The following is a 21,420-nucleotide window of genomic DNA, read 5'->3' as shown; positions in this document are numbered from 1 at the left end:
GATTTAAGATATTTTCCAGCATTATGTTCATTTATTATATAAATTTTCTATTAATGGAATTATATATTAGGGAAAGAATCTATGTTTTGACTGTTTCTGACACAGATACACCAGGTCAAATTATCCCTAGATTCATTTTATCTGGATACTTTATTTGAAGTTCCTCTGTTTTGTTCTTTTGTTCTCTTTTTTCTCTCCTTTTAACAATGAATATACCAAACTTTGCCAATGTTAGCTATATCTTTAGTCAAATTGACAATGGGGTGATGCGAATAGTGTCAGAGATTGAGGGTGCCATTTTTTTAATCACAAAATTGGTGGATTTAAAGTCCATGAATAATTCAGAAAGAGTGTGTGTCAAGTTGGAATTTAAGGATATAAAACATTTCAATTGAGAGGAGTTACACTTTTATATTATAGTACATTGACTTAGAATTTTTTCTCACTAACTCTATATAACCTAATGATGTTCTTAAAGAAAAAGTATTGCTGCCTCATTTCAACTCCCTATCTTCTTTATATCCTTCTTGACTTCCTCTCATTTTTTTCCTTCTCTTTTTTCCTTTTTATTTATTCTTTGTGTAGTACAGTGTGATCGCACTTTAATTGTTTTCGTTTAACTTTAGAGACACCAGCACTTCACTTATTTGGGAAAAAATTGAAGAACCATCCATAGATTGTCATGAATTTGAGGAATTATTTTCCAAAACTGCTGTAAAAGAGAGGAAGAAACCTATTTCTGACACTATTACAAAGACCAAGGCTAAACAAGTGAGTACTTCTATGTTTTCTGAAATTAGTGTTTGGACTACATTTGAGCTTTCATTAGAAAAAAAAGTTGAAATAGTTTTCTGTGATGATAACCTTCACAATCTATAGACAGTTTTAGTACATATTTGGTACTATTAAGACTGTTCCAAACAAAACAGTCTTAATATTCTGACTGTTTTGTAGTTAGAATTCGTATTTTAAAAACTTCAGTAATTGCTTATAATTAGTTGCCTAGAAATAATTCATCACTTGATTAAAATACTTCTGAGATGCAGTGGTATTGATAGAAATGAAAGTTAATAATAAGCAAAGAAAATAGGTAAGCAAGAAGCAATTGGTACTTAGTAATTGATAGTGTACACTATATTTTATTGCATTATTGCTGAATTGGAAACTCTTTAGAACCCTGCTGAACAATCACACTGTACTTTAAATGTAATAAAAGAAAGTTTCTGTTTTTGGTTTTAATTATTGTGCTAGTATCTTTGATCTACCTGGTGACTAATGAATAATGAAAATAAAAAATAGTACTTAAAATTAATTACCAAGGAACATTTTTCAACTGATCATATCAGTAGGTTCCATCATGAAATGTGTAAATTTTAAAGATGTCATTCAGAGATGTAAAGTGAACTAGAGATAGAAGGTATTACTTTTTAGTCTCTATCCTTCACCCTGAAATGGGAGTGGCTATATCTCTTAAATTTTATGCAGGTTGGGGTAAAAGTCATAGGGGCAATAGAACAGTGAGCAGCTTAGCTTTGGTGGGCAATGAGAGATATTGGCCCTGTCTCACTAAAGGAGCAGTGGCTAATGGATAATTTATTAAATTTTGCCTCTGATATGGAAGTTATTGTCCAATTTATGAGTTAGAGTTGTTTTCATTGATATTTGTTTCAGAGAAGAGTCTCACACTAGACAGATGCTGTAGAATCCAGACAGAATGCTAGATAACTGGGTTATCTAATAATCTGGGATTTATATTTACCCCAACACTGTGTAGAAGAGATTTTCAAAGCCATTTCTAGAGTTTACAGCTGGTGGGTGGTTACTTTAAGTTAGTGACTATATAAGTTATATAAGACACTATAAGCACTGAATAAATAAATCAGCACTTCTCAACTGGGGACCATGAACCCTTTCCCCTTGGTTCCCTATTATATTCTAAGGAATCACTGGAGAAAATTATGTAAATGGTGGGAGGAGGAAGACACACAGTATGAGTCTAGTAATTCAGCTAGTAAGACTGGAAGCCACAGGAAGGAAACAGGATCTGAAATTATTTAGAAATACTCGTTTAAACAGTAATCTAGCTGATGGAGGAGATGTGATTTTATAAATATTAGTTGCTATGCCTTGTAATGATTAGAAATCAGAATATCATTAATGTAGTTATCAATACAACTAAAATAATAAAGGAATAAGGGAAACCAGATTTTCTCTGATAGAGACAAATATTAAAAGCAGCAAACTTTACTATAGTACAGTTAAGCAGGGTTACTATATCTCTTCGTGCGGAGTTTCAGATATAGGAAAGCTCTCTGTTTAAGGGGTAGAAACACTAAAACGTATGAAGTAGCCAGCATTGCCATGTGAGAAGCAGGCAGGTGTGTGTAGGATGACTCTTGTCCTTGAAACAGATAGTCAGAAAAACTATGGCCTTGCCACTTATTAGCACGTTTTTCTTATTAGCACTGATAAGAAAGGCATATCATGTTTCCTAAGAGTATAGAAGTCTGTTGTTTATTTTACATAGTATTCTTTTCAACCTATCGTATATATTGTTTATCTACTTTCTCAAAACCTAAAATTCAGCCAAGTGACTTTCTTTGCATAAGAATAACATATCTGTCCTGAGCATCATCTTAATACATTCATCCTCACTTTCTCATTAAACTGTTTCACAAATAATGGATAAGAGACTGATAGAGTTGTAATTTGAATTTATCTGAGGACATTACTCTTGACCATTGGGTTGAATAGGGTTTCTGAAGCAGTCTTTATACTGATTCCTGATAAGCTTTTTAAAAGATCTCTGTAGTCTGTGTCTTGGTTATGAACTCTGCAATTAGATCTTTTGAAGGAATAAAACATTTTGGCTCTATGTAGAAAAATTTCTATTATGATGTTCATGATTGCTGAAGAAACTTAGTTTGACTTTGTTATAATTGGAAGAAAAATATATCCATTTCATCTACTTGAGCCATTTAAAATTTTGTTTAAGGAAAGTGTATATTTGGAACACATGCAAATAAATACCATTTTATGGGAAAAATGTACACATTTTATGTATACTGAGTTTATGTGTAAAAATTGTGATACCTCATGATTCATTTTCTATAAAATTAATAGTATTTAATGCTGAGGCATATATTTATAGAGGTATCTCAAGCAATTCTTATGTACAATGGAATATGTTTTTCTTCAAATATTTAAGAATAGCTAAATAGTTTTCTGTGATCCGTCTTCTTGAAAATAAGACTGGGTTCAGTAAATTGGTATATTTTGAATGAGAAAGTTATGCTGTTTTTACTATTACAAAAGAGACATTTTTAGTATGATAAAGGTTTCTTATCTGACACAACAATACTATTTTGCTCCAAATCTCTAGTACATATCTTGTATATATGTGGAAAACCTTAAATTTCTAGATCTTCTTTCCTTCTAGGCATCTAAGAGAAAAACTTTTTTTCATTGAATATATTTATGTTCTATGATGGGTTCTCAGGAGATTAGCTAAGAAGGTATATGAGAGTTTATCAGAATATGATTTGCCATGGCTCTCTGAACCGGATATCTGTGGCATTTTTACATAAAAATTATACAATGAGTTTCTGACTTAATGACAGGAACCCTTAGAAATCAAGAGAAAAATAAAAATCCAACCTCCTATGATGTCCATGTAAAACACTGGTGAGCTAGTAAATATTTTGCCTAATCTTATTTTCAGGCAAATCCCATGATTAATAATATTGGTAATGAAATTAAGTCTACTAAAGATCTTTCAGTTTGAATAAAAATTAAATTTAACCCAGCATTTGAGCAGGAAATGAGAGAATTTACTTTAGAGTTATTTTGCTAACGAGTTGCCTAGAAAATAGTTTTTGGCTAATCTTTATTTTATGTTTTAAATTTTTTTAAATTTTATTTTCATAAAGTTGTTGACAGTAATTGTTTACATTCAATATTTTAACACCAATCCCACCACTACTATGCCTTCCCACTACTACCCAAGCCTGCACCATAGGTAGATGCTAAATAATTTTTGTATTGCTTGTTATGAATACTAAGAGATGTCACGGGCGGCAAGGCTGTGAAAGTGACTGTGTCCTCCTGGAATTCTAAAATTTTTAAGTATTTGGGGTTCGGAGGCATCTCTGCTGTGGGCTGCTTTCTTCTGAGATTCATTTGTGAGTCTCTGGATCATTGACCATTAATGGGCTTAAATGGCTCCCAGATGCAGTTTGTGGGAGTGACTACCAGGAAACCAGAAGTTGGGGGAGATGTGCGGAGGTCGCCTATCCTCGACTCTGTATAGCCTGGAGTTTTCAGTCACTAGTCCCACATACCTGGGTTTTGTAGTGGATTTATTCTCGTGGTGGTGGTGGTGGGGGGGGGTTGCTTGGGACGAGCCTGTGAAGGTCGGCTGTGAGTGTGGTGTCATTTGGGTTCTGGAGGTTTGCAGCTGCCAGGGTTCATTTGGGACAAGTAGAGGGGCACAACTGTCCAGGTATTCTTTAAGTTAACTGATCAAACTCAAATATAGTTTGATAAATAACTTGGTAACAGCAACTGGAGCCAGAGAAGCAGACAAGTAGTAGTATTTATAGTAGTTGTTATAGTAATAGTTGTAGTCATAGTTATAGTTCTCATCATAACTGTGGTTACAGTGTTAACAGCAGCACTAGTAACTGTAATAGAGATATTTACAATAATTATGCTTAGATTAATTTATTTGCAATTGCCCTCAGTATAGCTGACTTGTAGTTGGATTAAAGTTCTCAGATAATAAAGGGTAGACCTTGAGTTCAAATGGATTCAGATCCTAGGTTCTGAATAGGGGCAAGGTTTTGGGTCACATCCAACAGCATTCTGGGGCTTCTCCTGGTTCTATGCTTGTGGTGTTCAGGGTACCATATGTGTGGCTAGGGATTGGAACTTGGAACTTGGGTGCACTGTATTCGAGGCAAACTTTTTTTTTTAATACAAGCCTGTGTTCTTAATAGTAAAGTTAGAAATGTGAATATAAATTTTTTAATGACTTAAATGAAGTATTTCATTTTTATGGAGACAAAATGAATATTTTAAATGTTTTTATTTTTACATTGATCAGTATTTAAATGAGTAAAGTTACACTTATGAAATTGTAAGAAAATACTTTTGAAGCCTTTCCATATTCTAAAGTATTTAGACAAGTACATAAACTATAATGCTACGAAACATGACATTTTCCCAGTTAAATAAAAGTTTATTTGAAAGATGTGAGTTTCAGACACAGAAGTTTCTGGAAGCAGTAAAAATGAGTGTTGATTTGCTTGTGTGGCAGATAAATAGTGGTCAGAAGCATACAGCCACTGTGGTTAAATCTCACCAAATGTTAAGTGATGATACTTTTTATTCACCCCATGTGACACAAAAAGGAACCATGTCTGTAAAATATACATCAAGTAAATAATGTTTAATCTGTAAAGTAACATACTACACGTAATGTAAATTTGTACACAGAAGTTAAAGTCAATAGAAATAATCTGATATTTTTATAAATTCATAACTGACATTTGTATAAGAATTTAGTAAAACACAAATTAATCTTTTCCTGGGATTCTTTTGTTCTATTCATCAGATTACATAATCCTTCCAAAGAATGGGGGAGAAAACATGACTCATTGTACTTCTATATTAGTTGGGTATTAGCCTCTGGAAATAATAATTAAAAATAGAGAGTTAAATTTGACACTTATTATTAAGAAAGTCAGTAAAAAGATATGTTGGAATTCCCATTTAATGGTATTATAAATGTTAGACAATATTTTAATGTTTTAGTATTTCCATTGTACTTGCTGACTTAACCTCTATGTTTCTAATATTAAAATTCATAGTACCAATAGAAAAAATATCAATGAATATTATTAAAGTATTTCTATATTAGAATATTAAATGTAATGCTTCTTAGCTTTCTTACAAGAAATAGTAAAGTAAAATATTGAATTGATTTAATAATCTATTAAAAGGATTCTTACTGCTGTACTATGTTAGCATGTTGGAAATTATGTATGCATATGAAAAATATTAGAAAAATATTATCTTCATTGATCTAAAAATTTTTCTTTGTGATGTTGCTATGTAATGCAAAAGGGGGTTATGAACATATTACCTATAATTCTCTTTATCATTTCTATTTATTACAATTATTTATTTTCAAATTAACTTTTGTAAAATCAATGGTTAATGCTGTGCTCTTAGAGAAGAAGACCAAATGATCAACTGAATAGCAGAAGTCTAGTTTTCTTTCTTTCTCTTTTTGTATTGGTATCATCTTTTCCTATTATAGCCGGCATGAGTGTGCTTCTGTTGATTTGAACATTTGTATTTTTATTTTACATTGAAGACCCTAAATTGAAGTCCAAAATTCCAAATATCTTATATCTAGGCAGTTTAGATTTGTTTTGGGGATGCATAATAACACATGTGGTGCTTTGTAACTTGTAACAAAACATCTGTTTTTAATAGAATGCATTCCTATTGCAAGCCTTAAAAATGTATTTACATAGAAAACCACATCAAAATACAAAACTATAATTAGACAAACATAGGTTTTGTGGGATCTGGATTTGTTTTAGATGTTGAAAGATTTATTATTTTTTGAAGATGCTATTCCTATAACTATTTGTAGAGCATACCCAATCAATTCAAAGAATGCAACAATAATAGCCTCTTTTAAAATTTTCTTTCAGCCAAAAAATTATTTTTATACTTCTGAGTAAATGTAACTGTTCTCCCAATAATATCATAATAAAAAGGAAATGTAGTTAGGTAAATGATCCTTGACCATGCTATATTATCTATTAGGAAAATTTTATTTGATTGATTGCACATTGAAATTGCACAAAATTTAATCATGATGTTGAAGATTCTTTTGGACTTCATGTTTATATACTATGATTTTGTTGAACTAGATAGATACAAAAGGGATATTTATTTTGAATAGCTGTGATTACTCTGGTTTTCATGGTTTATAGGAATTGAAGAAAGGGTTGTTTGAAAATTTTATTTAAGAATTGTTGTGATTCTTAAATAATAATGGTACCTGTGAGAACTAAAAGTCATCTCTGTCAGTAAGGAAAACAATAAAATACTTTTGGTCATTTAATAATATAAATTCTCGACTGATTATGTGAGTGGTTTTCAATACTGCTGAAAGGTGTGAAAAGAGTGGCTGCAGAGAGTCTTGACAGAGGAAAGAAAGGGAGTACCAAGATACAATTCCAAAGAACTAGTATAATCAGAGAGCAGAGAGAGTTTACTTCAAGGGCTGCCTTTTTATTGAATAAGTTATGAGATATAGTATAAGGTACTTTGAATAAATTTTAATTATTTCTCAATCTTGCATTATGTACTATAACTACTAATTATTGTTCGTGGTCAGAGGTTAAACAGAATGTTGATTAGACTTAAGTGAGACTCATCACGATCACGACCACCCTGTTGTTCATCGATTGCCTCGAGCAGGTGCCAGTAACGTCTTCTTCGTCCTAGCCCTGAGATTTTTTTTTTTTAAAGTGCCATATTCAAGGCTTTTTCAGGGTTAGGAGAATGAGACCCATCATTGTTACTGGTATTTGGCATATTGGGTATACCACAGGGAATTTGCCAGACTCTGCCATGTGGGCAGGTTACATTTGGTAGCCTGTCAGTTTGTCCAAAGTAGGAATGAGATGATAAGATGTCGCGCGGCCGCGCGCTTCCGGGAGCTGAGTGTGATAATCTCTGGATCCTGGCCGTTGTTGGAGTTACACGGCAGTTGGTGGGTGTAACTGTCTAGTTACTGGCAGGTCCAGTCCCAAACCGTGCAGGCTTGGAGATCTCAGCCCTGGGTCCCACACACCTGGGTTCCTCTGCCAGTTGTCTCCTGGTGGAGACAGTCTCACATAAGTGAGACTATGAGGAGGAAATAGAAATTGTATAGTTATTTTCAAATGGAGAAATGCTATAGTGATGAATTTTGGAAATCATATCATACATAATGTTTTTCTTGTGCTTTATTTAACCATAGTAAATCAGTATTAAAGCAGTCTGTGTGTTGGAAGCATTTGAGAGTTTCAGGAATGCAGTTGCAGGCTGTTATAAATATTGCTGAATGTCTTTCCTTCTCATATTGTTAGCAAAAGCCATTAGCTTGTTATTGTGGACATGAGTAAGATGGAATTCAGATCAATTAAATTTGAAGTTGATTATGCCATCTTGGTGTAAAATAGTTGAATTTTTTTTTACCATGGACAGCACCAGAATTTGGGATTATTCCAGATAATTTTATTTTTTATTTGACTAAATAATTACAATTATAACAACTGCTTTTTGCCTATTGAAAGTGATACTGGTAACATTAGTCTGATAGTTCCTAGTGCATTTAGTATGACTTAGTGGGAAAATGGTTTTGGTTACAAAGGCCTAATACTTAAAAAGAAAAGTTAGTATTATCTTTAAAGTTATTATTCTTATTCATGTACTTAAAATTTTTAAAATTTAGATCCAGAGAGATAGTACAGTGGGTAAGGTACTTTTGTCTTGCATGCAGCCAATCTTGATCTGATCTGGGGGACCACATCACAAGTGAACCCCAAGTGCCATCAAGAGTGATTCCTGGGCCTGCAGTGATAGCACAGCAGGTAGCGCGTTTGCCTTCCACACGGCCAACCCAGGTTTGATTCCCAGCATCCCATATGGCCCTCTGAGCACCGTCAGGAGTAGTTCCTGAGTGCAAAGCCAGGAATAACCCCTGAGCATCACCAGGTGTGACCCAAAAAGAAAAAAAAAAAACACAGAGTGATTCCTAAGCCAGGAGTAAGCCATAAGCACTCCCAGTTGTGTCCCAAAATGAAAAGCCATAATCAAAACAAAAAAATTTCTTTTTTGAAATCATGTACATATAAATATTTTTGCATATAAATAAAATTAACAGTTCAATATTAATATTTGTCTTAAATATTCTAAATTTTTAACTAGAAATTCTATTTTAAGTTTTACTTTACTAAGTTACTTGGAGCAAGACTTCTAGAAAAAGCAGCAGTTTGGCAGGTTTTCTAACACAAGAACAATTTAACTGGTTAAAATCATAACAAAATACTCGTCTAAAAGTCCCTGGAAATTGTCTTAAGGGCATACAGGAAATGAAGGAAGTAATCATTTAAGAAAATCTGCTAAGACTCAGTGAGAGCAGTGCGAGTCTGGCATTTGTAACACAATTCACCTCATGATTAACTACCCCAACTTCGCATTGTTGAAGTGTTACCTAGGCATAGGAAATTTAAAAAATGGGGATATCTCCTCTTATTCTGTCTTTGATTATAATTTTAACTTTTTTTTGTATGTTTTTGAGCCACACCTGTCTGTACTCAGGGATCTCTCCTGGCAAGTTTTGGGGACTTTATGTGGTGCAGGGATTGAACTCAGATCAACCATGTGTAAGCCAAGTACTCTACCCACTGTATTACTTAGGAGAGTCAAGATGCTGATATTTCTAATTTCCTCAAATCCCTGTTGTCATTTCTGTATCTCACGCAGAGGCACAATTTTGGGGAGACTGGAAGCTGTGAATATGCCCTAGGGTAAATAAATTATAGAGAAAAATCTCAGTAGTTTCTGGCTAAATGTGACTATGTGTGGGAATTGTGTATACTCTCAGACACTGAGAAAGGTGTCCCACTCACACATGCAATAGTGTAGGTGAAATGCTTAGTGAGCCAGAGGGATAGTACAATGGGTAGGGCATTTTCCTTGCACACAGCTTACCTGGGTTTGATCACTGGTATCCCATATGGTCCCCTGAGCACTTCTGGGAGTAATTTCTGAGTGCAGAGCTAGGAATAACTCCTAAGAATTACTGATTGTGGTCCCAAGAAAAACAAACAAAATAAAAGCTAAGGGAGTAGTCAAGGGAGTAAGAAAATTTAAATACTATTTTTGTTTCAGTAAAGAGCTCCTGCTTATCCAGAATAATTTCTGTATAGCCAGCTAAAAGATAAAAACATGGGGGAAGAATGAATACTTGAACATTAAGCTGTACACAGCAGTGAAATAGAGTTTGCTCAGTTAGTTCTAAATAAAGTTGAAAACAACAACGATAACAAAAGCAACAATAAAACAATAATAACAAATAATGAAAACAATAAATACAACAGACTCTAGGATCAGGGAAGGTGGAATCTGAATCCTTACAGATAATTATAATATGTTATATGAAATGCCCATTTTTTAAACAACAATATAAGATATACAAGCAAACAAAAACTGTAACTTACATATAGAAAAGTGAACACAGAGGCAACAGAAATATTGAAACACATTCACAGAGACCCAGACACTATAATTAAATGAAATCAACTTCAGGTCATTCACTTCAAATATCTTCAAAGAACTAAAATAATTTTTCTCTAAGAAATACACAGAATTTCCCAGTTTCCCTCCCCTTCTAGGATGTTTCTTCCTTTTTGTTGTTCCTATGTAACTCTGTGGAGCCTCTTTGGAAATGGATCTTATGGACTATACAGGGGGAGTCCCACTGGGGCTTCCCACTGGGGAAGCCATGCCCTCCACCTTTCTGATCTGCCAGTGGGGCATTAGCAGAGTTCCATGCATTTGAATCCCACAAATGAGAACACTGGTGGTGGGAAATGTATGCTGGTGGAAAGATGGGTGTTGGAACATTTTATGTCTGAAACCCAGTCATGAACAACTTTGTAACTGTGTATCTCACTTTGATTCAATTAAAAATTAGATTGATCACTTGATCACCTGACATCCCATTACTCACTGATTTGCTCCAGTAGGTGCCAGTAATGTCTTCATTTGTCCCTGTCACGTGCTAGTGTAGCCCATTGGCGTCTGCTCATTCTGTTAGTAGTTGTTTTAAATATTTAGCTGTTCCCTCATTAGGTGCGTATACATTTAAGAGTGTGATTTCTTCCTGTTGTACGTATCCCTTGATGAAGAGAAAATAGCCTTCACTGTCCCTTCTAATCTTTTTCAAGGTGAAATTAATGTTGTCAGATACTAGTATGGCCACCCCAGCTTTTTTGAGGGAGTTGTTTGCTTGCAGGATTGTATTCCATCCTTTGACTTTGAGTCTGTGTTTGCTCTGGCTGTTGAGGTGAGTTTCTTGTAGGCAGCAGAATGTTGGGTTCTGTCTCTGTATCCATTTTGCCACTCTGTGTCTCTTAACTGGTGAATTTAGACCGTTGACATTGAGAGAGAGAATGGTTATGGGGTTTTGTGTCATGTTTCTGTGCGGGTGTGTTGTGGTTGTAGGGTTTGTCTTTTCTTATAGTAGCCCCTTTAGGCCTTGCTTTAGGTTTGGTTTTGAGTCTATGAAGTTCCTGAGCTGCTGTTTATCTATAAAATAATGTACTGTTCCTTCGATTTTGAGGGAGAGTTTAGCCGGGTAGAGTATTCTTGGGGAAGCATTCATTTCCATGAGTTTTTTGACTATATCTCGCCACTGCCTTCGGGCTTGTAGGGTTTCCTCTGATAGGTCTGCTGTGAATCTAAGGGATGCTCCTTTGTATGTGATTTCCTTCTTTGCTCTTGCTGCTTGCAGTATTGTGTCTCTATCGGCAGTATCGATCATTCTAAGTATGATATGTCTTGGAGTGTTTTTGTTGGGGTCTCTTTTAGCTGGCACCCTTCGGGCTCCTTGAACCTGAATGGCTGCATTGTGCAGCTCTGGGAAGTTTTCAGCAATGATTTGTTTGACGGTGTTTTTTTCATTGGGATTGTTTCCCTGAGGTTCAGGTAGTCCCATAATTCTAATATTGTTCCTCTTGGAGTCATCTGCTAGGACTCTGATTCTCTGTAGAGCCATTTTGAGGTCCCTTGCCAGTGTTTGTTGTTGCGTGTTGGCTTGTTGCAGCTGATCTTCTAGGTCACTGATTCTCTCTTCAGCTGCGGTCATTCTATTTTTAAGAGAAGAAACTGAGTTTCTCATTTCATCTATGGAGTCTTTTAATCGTGACATTTCTGCTCTCATTTCTTCGCGTAATTTGTCGATTTTATCTGTGGTGTTACTGGCTGTCTGTCTGACCGTTTCATTGAGTTGATTGAACATCTTGATGACTTCATATCTGAATTCTGTGTCAGAGAGATCCCTTAGGTGAGCTGTATCAACAGAATGCTCTGGATTGTTTTTGTTCTCCTCCGCTTGAGGTGGGGATTTTCTTTGTTTCTTCATATTGCTGAGTAAGTTGGGGACCAAATTCCTTGGGAACTAGGTTCCTTTGAATTAGTAAACACCCTGCGGCCGCTTATGCGGCCGCCGGCCGGAAAATAGGCCACGCCCACTCGGAAGCCACGCCCACTCTGAAGCCACGCCCACTTCTGAAGAGGCCACACCTCTACGGAAAACTGGGTTTGAGAGGAGAGGAGCGCCGCGTGACTGCCGGAGAGGGGACGGGGACGGCAGCCGCTCACGGCTGCGTTTCTCCAGGCGTCTGCCGGGATGCCTGAGGTCCCGAAGGGAGAGATGGAAGTCCCGGGGCCACACACCGGTGGCAGGTCTGACCTGGGTTTGAGAGGAGAGGAGCGCCGCGTGACTGCCGGAGAGGGGACGGGGACGGCAGCCGCTCACGGCTGCGTTTCTCCAGGCGTCTGCCGCGGCGTCTGCTCATTCTAAGAACACAAAGAACCTCAAACCGATTGTTCAGGGTCTTGATGAAGAAGCCTGACCATCTCATAGGTGGGCAGCCACATGATCTTTTGACGTCTCATGGAATCCAGTTGGTAATGTCTCTAGTCCAGTAGTTGTCTCCAAATCTCATTAGGTATCCAGCCCTTCTGATTTTCAATGCCTTGGAAACGAGTCAGCGTCCCTGATTCTTGATGCTCGATAGAGATTGGAACTTCAGATTCTTTCTCTCATTTGAGTGAAGCGTGATACTCCAAGCATAGCTCTTTTGATTCCTCTTTGGGAGACCTGAATAGCGTTCTCATCCTGTTTTCATAGCGCCCAGTTCTCTGAGGTGTATGTTAATGCAGGAAGAACAGTGGAATCGAGGAGATGTGCTCAGAGCCAGAGGTTCTTCATCCTCTTAGCTATTTTTTTTATGCTCTTGAAGGCATTCCAAGCTTCTCTCTTCCTCCTGCGCAACTCAGGTGCCAGGTCATTCGTCATGTTGACTTCTCAACCTAGGTACACATAACTGTTGCATTTGGAGATGTTCGTTCTGTTGAGAGCAAATGAAAGGTCAGGAATCAGACCGTTTCCCATAAACATTGTCTTCATGAGATTCAGCTGTAATCTGACCTTTCCACACTCGCGGTCGAAGTCGGCCAGCATTTGTGCTGCTTGGCTCATGTTTGGTGTTATTAGAACGATGTCGTCAGCAAAGCAGAGGTGGTGTAGTTGCCGACCATCTATCTTCACTCAAATTCCCTCCCATTACAGTCATCGCATGATGTTCTCAAGGGTGGCACTAAAGAGTTTCGGTGAAATGGTATCACCCTCTCAAACCTCTCTCTTGACATGGATGATCACTTCCTTGTAGAATGGTGAGATCCTGGTAGTGAATTCATAATACAGCTCATAGAGGATCCTGATGTATTGAGTGTGAACGCCCTGTTTGGCTAGGGCTTCAATGACCGCTTCTGTCTCAACAGAATCAAAGGCCTTCTTTAAATCAACAAACATTAGACAGAGTGGCATCTTGAACTCCCAAGAAACCCCAATGAGCTTGGTTATCATGTGGATATGATTGATTGTGCCGAATCCTTTTCAGAACCCGGTTTGCTCACATGGTTGTCCTTTGTCTAGTGTTCTGCCAATCCTATTCAGGATGACTTGAGTGAACAGCTTGTAGATGATAGACAATAGACAGATTAGGTGATAGTTGCCAATGTTATGGATGTCTCCCTTCTTGTAAGTAGTACGGTCCTGCTGGTTTTCCATTGGGATGGAACCTTGCATTCAGACAGGTAGTTTGTGAAGAGCCGAGCCAGTGTATTGATGAATACTGATGGCAGATTCTTCAGGTGTTCAGGTTTGCCCTTGTCTCGGCCACGTGCTGTTCGCTTCTTTATCGATAAAATGGTGTGTCAGATTTCAGAAGGGAGAACTTTGGGAATGACATATCCATCCTGCCGAATTTGGTATGTGGGCATCTGGACGTGGCTATCGAAGAGATACAAGTAGAAGTCATGGATAATCTCCATTGTCCTTCTGGAAGATGTGATAGGTCCATCAGGACATTGGAGGGCAGTAATCTTGGTCTTAGCGTTGGAGAAGGACAGGCGTACAATGGGTCTCATTCCCCTGACCTTGAAAGAGCCACCAATAAAACAGCTTTAAGAAGGATGAGGAAGGAGAGGCTGATAAAATCTCAAGGCCAATGTAGGCTGCCAAAACAAAGAAGGACAAAAATTAATGTCTGTATTTTCAGTGCACATATGCTGGCATCGGATGCATCCATCGAGGACCTGATGGTACAAGTGCGAAATATCAAGTACAACATCATTGGTCTGACCTAAATGAGAGGGCATCAATCACGTCAAGCTGTTTTCGACACTGGAGAATAACTCTTCCTCGGAACATGTGACAAAAGAGGCGTCAGTGGTGTCAGTGTTCTTGTCAACATGAACTTGGTCATAAGCATTGATTCATTCGAATGTCTAACAATCCGAATCGGACGTTTACACTTGAATAGATGTGGCTAGCACTGCTGGCAGTTTCTGTCTTCATTGTCTATGCACCAACATCCAATTATGATGAAGGAGAAATTGAGAAGTTCTACATGGAGCTGGAGAAGTTCTGTAAAGAAGACCACACCTTCTACAAGATCATTGTCATTGATTTTAATACCAAGATAGGACCGAGAAGATAAGCCGAAGAACTCCACATCGGGATTCATGGCCTAGAATGGAACAAACAGGGTGAGAGACTGTCTGAGTTCATCATGTCGACCAAGACCATGCATAGTAACTCACAGTTTCAGAAGCCCGAATCTAAACATTGGATATGGGAGTCTCCTAGTGGATGGTTTCACAATGAAATTAACCACATTATATTCAGTTGACGATTTTGCCTAACTGATGTCGCTGTTGTCCCAAAATTCCAAAGGGGATCAGACCAGCATCTCCTTCATGCAAAATTCTACTTCACGGAGCAGGGAGAAAGGGCTGCAAAGTTTAAGAAGAGAACTCCCGGAACGACCACCAACTGGGAGCTCTTTGGCACTATTGCAGCAACATGGGATGATGCCCTCGGTGACAACATTGACAAGGAATACGATAGACTGGTTCAGTACCTCCACGATTGTGCAAGGAATGCTGAGAGAGAGATAGCCACAAAAAGACGCCTGTCTTCGAAAACTCTCAAGCTCATTTGCCTATGTGGCTTGGCTCAAGCCTCAGGGAACTGCAAGTGAACCTCCGAACTTGCAAAGCAGTGCAGAGAAGCGATAAGTGGAGACTTCTAAGAGAGAAGAGCAGCAGTGCTGGCAGATGCACCAGAAGCGGGGGAGGGGGGCAAAATTAAATTAATAAAAAAAATAAAATAAATATAGAAGCTGTGTGTGGTGATCTTCAAATTGAGATTATCATAAAGAGAAAAAATTATAAAATAATTATAAAAAACAAAAATTTTATGGGCCCAGAGGGATAGTACAGCTGACAAGGCACTTGCCTTGCATGTGGCTTACCCAGTTTTGAGCCTTGGCATCCCATATGGTCCCCCAAGCATCACCAGGAGTGATTCCTGAGTCCAGAGCCAGATGTAACCCCTCAGTATCACTAGGTATGGCCCATCAAAACCAAAACAAAGTACCCTAAACTTAAAACTAAGGCTGGTAGTTTTATAATTGATTTGTGGTAGCAAAAAAATAATAATATGAAAATAAATGATGAGAGTCAAATAATTTTAAGAGTAGAGAGAAAAAATATTTAAAACAGAAAAATGTGATGTGCAATACTACTGAGTGGCTAGTGTACATGAAAGGTGTGTATTGAAAAGAAAACAGTAAAATAGATTTTAATATATAATTGAGATTTGATGAAAAGATATATATATATATATATGTACAATTTCAGTGAAATCCAGGCAAACACTAGGAGATGTGTGCCCCAGAACATCTTCATCAAAGTGTTGAAGGACAAGTGTGAAAAACTTTAAAAATGGAGAAAAACAATTGATTATTTACAAGGAAACTTTAGTAATGGCAGACTTAGTTGAATTAGTAGAATGTAAATAAACTTTTCTGTAGAATACTGAAAGTTTTTAGTGGAAGCAATTAAATCTTATAAGTTACAAAACATTTTTTCTTTTCAGCCAATAGTTTCATTTTTTGAACATAAAAAATGACTAGATTTGTTTGTAATTTTTTGTTTTTAAATGTTTTCCTTTAAGTTTTTATTAAGACACCATGAATTACAAAGTTGATCATAAATAGAGTAGTTTCAGACATACAATATTCTAACACAAATCATATCACCAATGTTTCTTTCCCTTCACCAGTGTCTCTAGGTTCTTTCTCACTCCCTAGCCTGCCCCATTGACAGACTGTAACAATTTTATTTCCTGTTAATTTCTCCAACAAACGTTAAAGTGATGGCAAGTGGAATTATCTGAAAATAAATCAATAAAAGTCAATTTGTAATGATTGATTACTAGTAATGATATTAACCTATGTAAATTAAGAATTTAAAATAATTTCATACAATATAGTGTGCTTCCTATTCTCATTTACGTAGCTAAGTTTTCAGCTTTGGTATCTAAAATATATTGCATAAATATTATTTTTACTTGAATATTATTGACCTAACTATCATGTCTTCTTTGTCATAAATAAAGCTTTAAAGAATATTGTACTATTATAAATTTTCCATCAAGTAGCAGAATCCACAAAGGTAAAATTTAATAGAGTGAGGAAGATTAAGAACATTTAAATGGTGTACTCTGAATAGGCCTATGAAATAGGTGTGTTATATTCTAGAAAAGGAATATTGTTTTATATCAGAAATATTCTATTATTGTTACTGCTTATGTGTTTGTATTAATAATAAAAAGATTGCAGTAAAAGTCTCTGGATGTCAAAAACAAATTCATCAGAACTGAAACAATATATAAATTGCATGTCATTTAATTGTTGAAAATTTTTAAAATGCCTGAGCAAGCTAGGAGTAAGCATACCTTTCTTTAGATTAAGAAGGCAACCACATCCACCATTAGTGAGTGCTCTATTCTATGCCTTGTATTGGGAAGTTTGTTCTGTTCTTAAAGAATCTTTGTTAATGCTTGTTACACAACTGATTTTAGGCTTTGAATTCCCTAAGCTGTTGCCTGTCCTTGAAGCTGTTTTGTTCCTACAAATCTGAGTGATAATTGATCTGGATATAGTTTTCTTGGTGAGGTGTTCAGTTCGTTACTTTTTTCTCTGCTGGGTGTACCCCCCCCCCCAACCCAATAAAACAAAAACAAAACTCTCAGAATAGTGTTTATATTTATGCGTTTGTTGCACAAAGTAACTGCACCATACTCACTACAAAAATGCCAGAAATCTACCAAATTACAAGTGTGTTCACTGAATGCTCTTTATTCCCTTATTTTATACCCTACATAGATCATCCTGTATTTGTTCTCCCATTTTCTTTGTTTAATGATTTCCTATAATTCCATTCAGGTTTTAAGCCAAGGCAATATATCATTTCTAAGGCATTCCATTTTGCATATATTCACTCATTTGTCACTGGACATTTGTATTGTTTCCAGATCTTAGCTATCATAAATAGCAATGCAGTGAACATAGGAATGTACATATCTTTCTGAATTCATATTAATTAATTATTAATATGTATCTCTATGGGATAGATATCAAGGAGTGAAATTTATGCAATTATAATCTACATTTAAGTTTTTGAGATATCTTCATACTATTTTCTGTAAAGGCTAAATAAACTGACAATTCAGCCAACAGTGAAAGGGTAATTTTTTTTTTAACTCTATTCCTACCAGCACTGTTTTTTCCTGGACTTTTTGAAGTAAAGCATTCTCACCAGCATGAAGTGATAACTGACTGTTGTATTGACTGTATTTCACTGATAATCAGTCATGTTGAGCACTTTTTCATATGCTTGCTAGCCATCTATATATATTTTCTTTAAGAAACTATCTCAAAAGCTCTTCTCCCCATTTTTTGATTGAATTTATTTTGATTATGGTGTTTTACGAATGTTTTACAAATCTTGGATATAAGTCTTCTGCAAGATGTATGTAGTATAAATATTTTCTTCCATTAAGTCACTGTCACTGTCCTGTCACTATTCTCCCTCCCTCTCATCGATTTGCTGAGGCGAGACCAGTAACTTCTCCACTGTGTCTATTGTTACTGTGTTTGGCATATCAAATACGCCACGGGTAATTTGCCAGGTGCTGCTGTCCCAGCAAGATACTCTTGGTAGCTTGCAGGGCTCTCTGAGAGGGGCGGAGGAATAGAACCTGGATCGGCCAGGTTGGCCACATGCAAGGCAAATGCTCTACCTGCTGTGCTATTGCTCCAGCCCATTCAGTAGGACATATTTTAGAGTAGGCATGATTTCTTTTGCAGATACTTTTAGTTCATTTAGTATTGTTTGTTTATTTTTGCTTTAGTTTTCATTGCCAGTGGAGTCAAATTAGAAGACGTTTCTAATTTAATATCATGGGGCGTTTTTACCTCTGTTTTTCTTGATGTATTTTATGGATTATATTATGGTCTAATATTGGTATATTTAATCCATTTTTCACGTGGTTTTTATTAGTGAATGAGGTACTATGGTTTATAATATTGTTAATGGTGATTTTTTGTGTACAGAATTCCAGTACCACATCCATCACTGGATTGCCTTTGTCTCTTTGTCGCTGCCTTACTATGTATCTCTAAGTCCCACATATAACTGAGATCATTCTTTATACTTTTTCTTCAGACTGACTTCATTCATTGTGATATCTTCAAGTTCCCTCCAATTCATGGAAAATTCCATTTTGAATTGACTTATGTATGAGTATGAGATACAGGGTCCAATTTCACTTTTTTTGCATGCAGCTAATTAGTTTTTTTTGCAGCATTTGCTGTAGGTACTTTCCTTTTATGCCATCTTTTTCACTTTTTTAAAGCTTTTATGCCAGTACCACACTTTCAATTTCATTTTTTATATGGCTAACAATTTTTCCAGCACTATTTACTTCTCTTTTATGCTTTTACATTTTATAAATCTTTTATGTTTGTACCATACTGTTTTGATTATAATAGCATTATCTTATAGTTTAAAGTCATTAAATTTAATACTTTTATTTTCTGAGGATTTTTTGGGGGGCTATTTGAGGAGTTTCATGGTTCCATACAGATTTTGGAAGTAACTTTCCCTATGTCCTTGATGAATACCATAGAATTTTAATAGGGGACTGCATGGAATATTACTTGTTTTATTTTGTGTCCACACCTAGCTGCACTTAGGGCTTACTACTGGCTCTGTGTTCATTGATCACTCCTAATGGATTTTGAGGAATTATATATGGTACTGGAATCAAGAGCCTTACCTGCTTTATTATTTCTCAGGATTACATGATTTTTTTTATAATATTTTAAACATAGCAGTTATTTTAACATTGTTAATATCTTTAATCTGTAAATATGGAATAGTTTCCCATTTCTGTCTGTCTTCTACTTCTTCTAATAGTGACAATTTTCAATGTATATCTTTCACCATTTTTGTTACATTTATTCTAGATATTTGATATTTTGAGAAGAATTTATAAATGGGATTAAAATTATTTCTGTTTTCTAATTCATAACTTGCATATTAAAGTGAAACAGGTTTTTTGGTGTTGATTTTAGATTGTTCCTTTACTTAGTTTATTGTTTCTAAAGTATTTTTGCTATGTAATCTTCAGGGTTTTCTATGTATTTTATTCTCTTCTGCAACTAGTGGCAGCTTCTATTTTTAAAATTTGATCTCCTTTATTTTTCTTGACTATTATTGTAGCTAGGACTTTCAGTAATATGCTGAATAGTTGTGGATATAGTGAGCATCCTTGTCTTTTACGTCTTCTAAAAGAAAATGCTTAAGTTTTCATCACTGCTTGTGATTTTAACTGTGAGTTAGTTGCATGTGATTTTTACAATGTTGAGGTAAGATTCTTTATTGACAGTGTTTAGCACAAATGATTGTTCTCAAAGTATTTTGTGTAAATAATTAACATGATCTTAAGTGTTTAGTATTTCCTTTTGTTCATGCTGCATGTTCCATTAATTTATCTGTGGATATTGAACTATTTTTGCATCCTTAGAATATTTCCCACTTGATTATGTTGTGTGATCTTTTTCACAAAACTGTGGCTAAAAATGAAACTGAAATGAAGACATCATCACATAAATAAAAAAGAAGAGAATTTACTGCTAATGATATACCTTTTAAAACATGCTAAGGGAAATGTTTTTGGACTAAAAGTAATTTATCTCAAATTATATACATATAATTTTAGACAGTTATCTGAAATGATACACATATCATACATATAAATATACACATTTACACTTAAAATATAACTTTTCCTTTATTCTCTTGTATGTCTTTAAAGATGGCTGCATGAAATAAATTATTTCTTTTTTTTTTTTTCCCTTTATTGTATTTTATTTTTTTTTAAAGTTGTAGATTTACAATTTTTTGTGCTTTGGTTTCAATTATACAATGATCAGATACCCATCCCTCCACCAGTGCCCATTTTCCACCACCATGGATAATATCCCTCCCACCCCCATCCCCCCATCCCCCCTGTCTCTGTGGCAGGGCAGTCCCCTGTGTTCTCTCTCTCCTTTTGGGTGTTGTGGTCTGCAAAAGAGGCATTGAGTGGCAAACATGTTCAGTCCATAGTCTACTTTTGACATGCATCTCCCCTCCTGGGAGGATCCTCCAAACATCCTTTATTTGGTGCTCCCTTCTCTATCTGAACTGCCCTTTCCTCTAGGATACCCGGCTGGCCTCTAAGTTATGGAGTAATCCTCCTGGTGCTGATCTCAGCTATTCTTGGGTATTAATCTCTTACTTTGTTACTTTATATCCCCCAGATGAATGCAATCTTTCTATGTCTATCCCTCTCTTTCTGACTCATTTCGCTTAGCATGATATTTTCCATATTGTACCACTTGTATGTAAATTTCATGACTTCATCTTTTCTAAGAGCTACATAGTACTCCATTGTGTAGATGTACCAAAGTTTCTTTAACCAGTCATCTGTTCTTGGGCACTCAGGTTTCTTCCAGTTTCTGGCTATTGTAAAGAGTGCTGCAATGAACAAACAAGTGCAGATGTCACTTCGACTATACATTTTTGCCTCTCTGGGATATATTCCCAGGAGTGGTATTGCTGGGTCAAATGGGAGCTCAATTTCTAATTTTTTGAGAATCGTCCATA

At 36.0% G+C, this 21,420-nt stretch overlaps 1 protein-coding gene across 1 annotated transcript in view; it reads left to right on the top strand.

Moving 5' to 3' along the window:
- The window catches only part of FMN2 (formin 2), a 391,740-nt gene that overhangs the window by 165,432 nt on the left and 204,888 nt on the right, over nt 1-21,420 (top strand). The window contains exon 6 of the mRNA XM_056132042.1: nt 627-771. Within this exon, the coding sequence (XP_055988017.1) occupies nt 627-771 (145 nt within the window). The remainder of the gene's footprint in view (nt 1-626; nt 772-21,420) is intronic.

This window comes from Sorex fumeus, unplaced genomic scaffold (genome assembly GCF_029834395.1).
Source record: "Sorex fumeus unplaced genomic scaffold, SorFum_2.1 ptg000007l, whole genome shotgun sequence".
NCBI classification, from domain to species: Eukaryota; Metazoa; Chordata; class Mammalia; order Eulipotyphla; family Soricidae; genus Sorex; species Sorex fumeus.
This window is presented reverse-complemented; position numbering and strand designations above follow the sequence as displayed.